The sequence below is a fragment of the Myotis lucifugus genome, unplaced genomic scaffold (assembly GCF_000147115.1).
Source record: "Myotis lucifugus unplaced genomic scaffold, Myoluc2.0 scaffold_5749, whole genome shotgun sequence".
NCBI classification, from domain to species: domain Eukaryota; kingdom Metazoa; phylum Chordata; class Mammalia; order Chiroptera; family Vespertilionidae; genus Myotis; species Myotis lucifugus.
The window spans coordinates 1,681-9,448 of record NW_005876797.1 but is presented as its reverse complement, the minus strand read 5'-3'; the positions used below and the strand labels follow the sequence as shown (position 1 = coordinate 9,448).

The 7,768-nt window shown below is 48.0% G+C and overlaps 1 protein-coding gene across 1 annotated transcript; it reads left to right on the top strand.

Annotated features, from left to right (window-relative positions):
- The first annotated feature begins 663 nt into the window (after positions 1-663).
- On the top strand, positions 664-1,661 carry LOC102442670 (polyubiquitin-B). Its single transcript, XM_006109092.3, has one exon. The coding sequence runs from the start codon at positions 679-681 to the stop codon at positions 1,594-1,596; it is 918 nt and encodes a 305-aa protein (XP_006109154.1). The 5' UTR covers positions 664-678; the 3' UTR covers positions 1,597-1,661.
- Positions 1,662-7,768: the final 6,107 nt, after the last annotated feature.

Here is a 7,768-nt window from a genome sequence, read left to right as displayed (position 1 = left end):
GGGGGGGGGGGGGCGCTAGGGTTCCCTTCCCCGACGGCGGGACGCAGGGCTGGGGCCTGGGCTCAATTGACGGAGGCGGACGGGCGGCCAGGATCGTCCTCGGGGCCAGTCTCCCTGCCCTTCTCTGCTGAGCGCCCGGCGCAGGGGTTGACTTCGCCAGGAAGGTTCCGGTTCCGGTCCCCTTTCTGAGGGTGTGTGGGCAGGTTTCCCTTTCTCAATGTATCGGGGTGACACTGGTTAGTGACGCTGTGTGGGTTTTCAGTGTCCATGTCTATATACGTGATCTGTGTTGTGTTAGGCAATTTTTTTTTGTTTTAATTGATTTTTTTAGAGAGTAAGAGAGAGGGATAGAGTTAGAAACATCGATCAGCTGCCTCCTGCACGCCCCCTACTGGGGATGTGCCCCAGCCAAGGTACATGCCCTTGACCGGAACCCAACCCAGGACCCTTCAGTCCGCGAGCCGACGCTCTACCCACTGAGCCAAACCCGTCAGGGCAAGTTGGGGTTTTTTTTGGTTCCTTGCCCTAGGCAAGTGTTTATCTTAGCCATTGGGCCAATAAAAAAATGACACTTAGCCTTAGGAATGTGTTGACTTAGGAATGTGTTCATGGGTGAATTGCCTGCTAAACTCTCCGGTTCTTTTTTTTTGTTGTTTCATCTTTTTGTTCTAACAGACAATGCAGATCTTCGTGAAAACCTTGACCGGCAAGACCATCACCCTCGAGGTCGAGCCCAGTGACACCATCGAGAACGTCAAGGCCAAGATCCAAGACAAAGAGGGCATCCCCCCAGACCAGCAGCGGCTGATCTTCGCCGGCAAGCAGCTGGAAGACGGGCGCACCCTGTCCGACTACAACATCCAGAAAGAGTCCACTCTGCACCTGGTCCTGCGCCTGAGAGGTGGGATGCAGATCTTCGTGAAGACCTTGACCGGCAAGACCATCACCCTCGAGGTCGAGCCCAGTGACACCATCGAGAACGTCAAGGCCAAGATCCAAGACAAAGAGGGCATCCCCCCAGACCAGCAGCGGCTGATCTTCGCCGGCAAGCAGCTGGAAGACGGGCGCACCCTGTCCGACTACAACATCCAGAAAGAGTCCACTCTGCACCTGGTCCTGCGCCTGAGAGGTGGGATGCAGATCTTCGTGAAGACCTTGACTGGCAAGACCATCACCCTCGAGGTCGAGCCCAGTGACACCATCGAGAATGTCAAGGCCAAGATCCAAGACAAAGAGGGCATCCCCCCAGACCAGCAGCGGCTGATCTTCGCCGGCAAGCAGCTGGAAGACGGGCGCACCCTGTCCGACTACAACATCCAGAAAGAGTCCACTCTGCACCTGGTCCTGCGCCTGAGAGGTGGGATGCAGATCTTCGTGAAGACCTTGACCGGCAAGACCATCACCCTCGAGGTCGAGCCCAGTGACACCATCGAGAACGTCAAGGCCAAGATCCAAGACAAAGAGGGCATCCCCCCAGACCAGCAGCGGCTGATCTTCGCCGGCAAGCAGCTGGAAGACGGGCGCACCCTGTCCGACTACAACATCCAGAAAGAGTCCACTCTGCACCTGGTCCTGCGCTTGAGAGGGGGTGTCTAAGTTAATCCCTTTTAAGCTTTCAACCAATTTAAATTGCACTTTCAATAAAGTTGTTGCATTCCCAAGTAGTGTCATCTTTTTTTATCAGTGCTAAGTAAGGTTATTTTTATTTTGGGGGGGGTGTGAGGGATCAAGATTTTTAGACTAACGTAATTTTGTAGTAAGGAGGTATAGTAAACTACTGACTCAGATACTGAGTTTGGGCATAGTGTTGGGTACCTGAGAATGAAGAAAGTTTTTGGAATACCAGCAAGGAAATTAAAAAAAGATGGGATTGGTTGAAGGGAACATACAGTAGAAATCAATTTTAAAATACGTAGCTCTTTTTAAAATCAAAAGTTGCATATAGAAGGTTCTTTGACCAGATTTTGAAAGAAAGGTAATGTTACGCATTATGCTAGTGGTTATTTAGAGAATTAAATCTATTGGTTGAAATATAATAAAGATTCAATATTATTCAATTTCATGTAACAGCAGATGCAGAGTTTCTATATAACTGGTTGTGCAGAGTTTCTATATAACTGGTTGTGAATGAAGTCTGGTCTCCAAAGAGCACTAGTCCTCATGGTGTAGAGGAAAATTGATGTTTTCACTTGCTAATCATAAAATACCTGAAGTCAACAGGTTTAAGTCCTAGATTTAGGGGAGTATAACTAGGAAATGCCTTTTGAAAAATCCAGAAGTTGTAGGCAAATCCATTCTGGCGAGTTTCTCACTATGTTGACGTAAGTAGGTAATGCATATATCAGTGAATTTCCGTGGCTCACTGCAAGTCATGTAAGTTGAGCAATGTCACAAGATCCTCAGGAACCCCACCGCACCTGTAACCACTTGGAGTCACATTGGGAGTTGTGTAATATCTTTTTTTAAATACATTTTTTATTGATTTTTTACAGAGAGGAAGGGAGAGGGATAGAGAGTTAGAAACATCGATCAGCTGCCTCCTGCACACTCCCTACTGGGTATGTGCCTGCAACCAAGGTACATGCCCTTGTTTGTAATCAAACCTGGGACCCTTCAGTCCACAGGCTGACGCTTTATCCATTGAGCCAAACCGGTTAGGGCGAGTTGTGTAATTTTGATGTTCATTACAGAATGAAGGGCCCTAGCTGGTTTGGCTCAGTGGATAGAGCCTTGGCCTGCGGACAAGGGTCCTGGGTTCAATTATGGTCCTGGTTTGTGGGCTCAACCCCCAGTAGGGGGCATGCAGGAGGCAACGGATGGATGGTTCTCTTCAATGATGTTTCTGTCTCCCCCTCTGAAATGTGTGTGTGTAAAATGAAGGGCCATAACAGAAAATAAAAACCAGTTGCTTCTTGAAAATAACCACTGCAGGACAGGCATTGCAAAGTTCCTAAGTGTTGACTAGGCATTTTAGAGTCTGGGTACAAGTGGGTCGGTGGCTACTAACAGTTGAAAAAATGTGGCTGGTCATCTCGTGGCAGCCTGAATCCTTAAGATAAGTGGAGACCCTGCCTGCCTTCCCCAGAGCTGGAAGGGTCTGGGCATTGGCGCCCTATAGCAGGGGTCCTCAAACTTTTTAAACGGGGCCAGTTCACTGTCCCTCAGACCGTTGGAGGGCCGGACTATAGTTTAAAAAAAACTATGAACAAGTTCCTATGCACACTGCACATATCTTACTTTGAAGTAAAAAAACAAAATGGGAACAAATACAATATTTGTATTTGCATGTGGCCCTCGGGCCGTAGTTTGAGGACCCCTGCCCTAGAGCATTAGCCTAATAAAGCTGGGGGTGTTTCAGGGCTGGGGGGCGCTCAAACACTTGGCTCCTTGAAGTGCAGCTTCCGGGCAAGTGTGAAAGGAATTGCTGATGATAATAGAAAAACCAATGCAAACACATTAAAAACCAGATGTAGAAAGAGTTGAATACAAGCTTATTCCCAGGAAAGAACGAGTTAGGAATATATTTGCCTCGTTATTTATAATATATACATATATTGTGTGTGTTTTATAAATTCAAAGATAACCCATCTAAATTCCTGAGTTAGCCATTTTTACTTCTCAGTGATTGCTTTTTTTTTGAGAGTATTGATTTTTTTAAATTTCAGTGATTACTTTTAATTAAAGTTGCACTTTTTTGGGTTTACCCCCTGTGTAATATATATACCATAATACACACACACACACAAATAGGATCATTCACAACAGTTTTTAAAAACAGCCCATGGAAAGAGTATATTCTCTCTTCATGTTAAGTTTCAACTTTAAGTCAGAAAATTCAACAAATTTTCTTAACCATAAAAACTTGCTTTACACACTATTTACATGTCACCAAACTCTACAGCCCTATCACACATCACAGGGTTTGACTGCATGGCACCACCAGCTTTTTCCTAAACTAGCTAATTCAGGACATTTTCCCAACCAGCACATCTCGATCTACCTCCTTGTTCCCATTCTTGCTAGTGGCCCACTGGATGGTCGCCTTACGGTGTACCTAGCCCGTCTACCAGCGTGCCCAGGTGGCTGCTGCTTTGGTGCTGGTGCCAGGGGCATCTGACTGCAAGGTCCCTGGGAATCACGAGAAGTCACTGGTCTTCGCCCGCTTGGGCGGCACGTTCTCTACAGGGGGAGGTGCAGAGGTCAGCACGGCTCCTGCGAAGGGTGACGCGGACATTTGTGGAGCGTCCATGTTTTAAAAAATCAGCCTTAGAACTTATTTTTGTAACTAAGTAACGATTACTGTATTGGTTATTGTCTCGTATTTCCTTTAGTTCTTTGAAAAGGAATGCTTTCCCGCGTTTGGGATATGTAGAAAGCTTACAGGAACGTAGAATGAAAAGACCTGCACGCGCCCAGCATGTCCTTGGCACACGCAGACAGCAGCCCCTCACATGGGAGGCAGCATAATGCACCTGCTTGCTTACGTCTTCAGTAGTTTTGACAGTTCTAACCTTCCATTTTGAATAAAGGCAAACACCTTTGATGTCATTTTCTCAACAGCAAAGAAAGCCGCCAGGACAACACCATCCCTATGAACAGTGACAGGGCCCTCCACCCGCAGATGCGAGCCTATCAGCAATGACCTGACCAGGGTTCTGCCGCGGGGAGTCCTGTCGAGTCAACAGCAGTGCTGAGGGCGCGCGGACGTAAACGCAGCGGTGTGAGCCCTGAAGGCAAATGTGTGGCTTGTAAGTTGTTGAAAGTGTTTCTCTCTGTGTTTTGTCTGGAGGTACAGCAAATCCCTCGCCGAGGCACACAGACGGCTCTGCTGGAGGTGTTGCTTGCAGATGGGCAGGGCCCTTGGACTCGGGGTCATTTTAGTCTGCAGTGTTCACTTCCGCCGGGAGAGGGAGCAGCTGGACAGGCTGCTTTAGCCAGGAGGCCGGCAGCGCCCCCAAGCGGTTGTAATTGAGCAAGTAATTTGTTCCTCCGGATCTTTCCTTACTTCCTCCTTTAAAAATTTATTTTTATTTTTATGTTTTTGTTAATCTTCATCCAAGGATATTTTTCCATTGAATTTTAGAGAGAGAGTGGAAGGGAGGGGGAGAGACATGTTTGTCTCTACAAACACTGATGTGAGAGACACACATCTATTGGTTGCCTCCGCGCCGGGGATGGAAACATGTGCCCTGACTAGAATCAAACTCGGGACCTTTCAGTCCACAGGCCGAAGCTCTATCCACTGAGCCACACCAGCTAGAGTTACAACGGTCTTCTTGATGCCTCAGAGATATACACTTGCAAATGGTTAAAATGGAAAAAAAGTGATGTGCGCGGGGACAAGGCATGGAAAGGTGTCTAGGAGTTTAGGTGCAGAAACCGAGACGGTCGGAGTCTCCCACTGGGGAGGGTTTCTAAGTGTTGTCTCGGAGATGAGCCATCCAGTGGTCACCCCGTTTCTGCAGGTCCAGGGGGTGACGGTGCATGGCGGGGGGAGGGGGGGGACCCTGGGTAATAGTTATACAACCGAAGTGCAAGGTCCATGGCTCCAAACCCGCATCATCTTCTGGCTACATGGGCGCGTCCTGCTCTCCAAGGCTTTACCAGCCACAAGGGGGCGTGAGGAGGCGGCCGAGCATCACAGCCTCTCTCCTCTCCTCCCCCTGAGATACCGCACCCCTTCCTCCAGTTCTTGACAAGGTTGTCTTACTACCTCTTGGAAACATCCTTCGTTGTTTTTTTTAAAAGCCTTTATGATTTCTGGGCTTCAGCCCAGTCTCCAAACGTGTCCCTCAGACTTCATTCCTTAAAAATAAGCGGAGCCACAGGCCACATTTGCGTGAGTCCACGGATCTGAAATGTCCAGAATTGGCAAGTCTATGGAGACAGAAAGCAGGTGGGGGTTGCCTGGGACAGGCGGCCGGGGCGGAATGGCCGTAAGTGTGGAAGGGGGACAGGGATGTGTTTGGGGGTAGAAAGTTGGGGAACTGGAGAGGGAGGCTGAACATGGTGAGTGTTCTGACTTGTTCAGTTTAAAAGGGTTAAGTTTGTGCCCAGTCGGTGTGGCTCCATGGCTGAGCGTCGGCCCAGGAACCAGGAGGTCATGGTTCTGTTAGGGGTGGAGCCCGCAACCCGGGCATGTGCTCCAACTGGGAATTGAACCATGATCTGGTTCATAGGTTGATGCTCAACCACTGAGCTATACCAGCTGTGTTGTTTTTGCTATTTTTAAAAAAAGTGGTTTAAAAAAAGTGGTTAAGAGCACATAACGTCAAACATACCCTCTTACCCATTTTGAAGTGCCGTTCACTGGCGCCACGGATACACGCCCGATCCTTCACATCCTGCTAAACTAAAACTAAAACTCATTCAACAACAGCTCGGGTGTCTGGAGGTCTGGTCTCGCCTGGGAAGGTGGTTTGTTAAAGGTGAAAGCGTTTGCTCTGAGCGGGTCTGGGCTGCTTGCCCCTGTGCAGGAATATCAGGCTTCATGGCTTGTTTCGCTCAGAGAAGAAGTCGCTTCCTCTTGTCAGCTCTGTGCTGGGTCGCACTCTAATTTCACTTCTTCATTTGTCAGAAGTTACATAGAACGTGACAGGTGGCAACAGGGCACATAGGAGAATCAACCACTGAACGCACGAAAAAGTGGAATAACAAATCGATGTTTCTCTCTCTCTCAATCATCAATTTAAAAAAACCAAAACCATGCAGGGTTCTTGGGGTCTCCACCCACCCCTTTGAACTTGGCTATAAGTATCCAATGTCACTTATAATGGGAGCAAAGACCCCGTTTCCACCTGCGACCCTGAGGAGAAGATGTTTAGCAGTGAGCTTCCCAAGCAATGCAGAGCAAAGCAATGTGAAAAGTGTTAGAAATTACTATTCAGTATAAAAAGGAGGTGTGGATGAGCGACGAGACAGTCTTTGTTCTGAGAGAGGAGGAATCGTGTTGAAAAGATGTCAGAGTTCCCTAAAGGTAGCCAGAAATGAACGCAAAACCAATTAAATAACCAGCAGAAAATTTGGGGGAATTTGAGAAAATACTGCTGAAGTACATTAAAAAAAGAGAGAAAAGAATATATAAACATTTCCAGGAAAATTCTGAAAATGAAGAATAGTGAGGGAAGACTACCTTTTCCAAATATATATTTTTAAAATAGTTTTTTATTGGTTAGAGAGAGAGAGAGAGAGAGAGAGAGAGAGAAACATTGATCGGACCAGCGACCTGTCAGTGCCCAGGACGACACTCAACCAAATGAGCCACGCCAGCCGGGGCTCCAAATATTGTGATAAAAAGGTGGAGTATAAGGTACAGTTGGCTGTAGAGAAGGAGTGGGTAGGCTGAGCTGTCATAAGAGAGAACAATCCAGAAAGAGACCAAAGTATATAGAGAAACGGGTGTGGACGACGGTCACTTCATTCCGTGGGGGAAGAATCGGAAATACGTTGGGGGGGACCCCCGGATTCTTACCCCACAGCTGAAGACAACATCAACGCCAAGAAGAGCAGAGACTGGGAAATACAGACACAGGAGAGAGAGATGGGAAGAGTCATACTCCGGGAGGCTCTTCCGAAGGTGACACAAGACCCAGACGTCAAAGAGAAAGCAACCCCGATCACGAGGAAAAGCAAAGTCCGTGTTTTTGCAAAACATCCCAGAGCCCAAGCAAAGGGGAGAATGGATCTGCAGCTCCCGTGCCAGGCGCTGAATCGATGTCCCTCCTGCCCAAAGAGGCCCACAAACCAGCCACGGGGCTGGGGTCACCGG

Bases quoted from the DNA above. Each gene is read 5' to 3' on its own strand.
- LOC102442670 (XM_006109092.3), top strand. From the start codon at position 679: ATGCAGATCTTCGTGAAAACCTTGACCGGCAAGACCATCACCCTCGAG.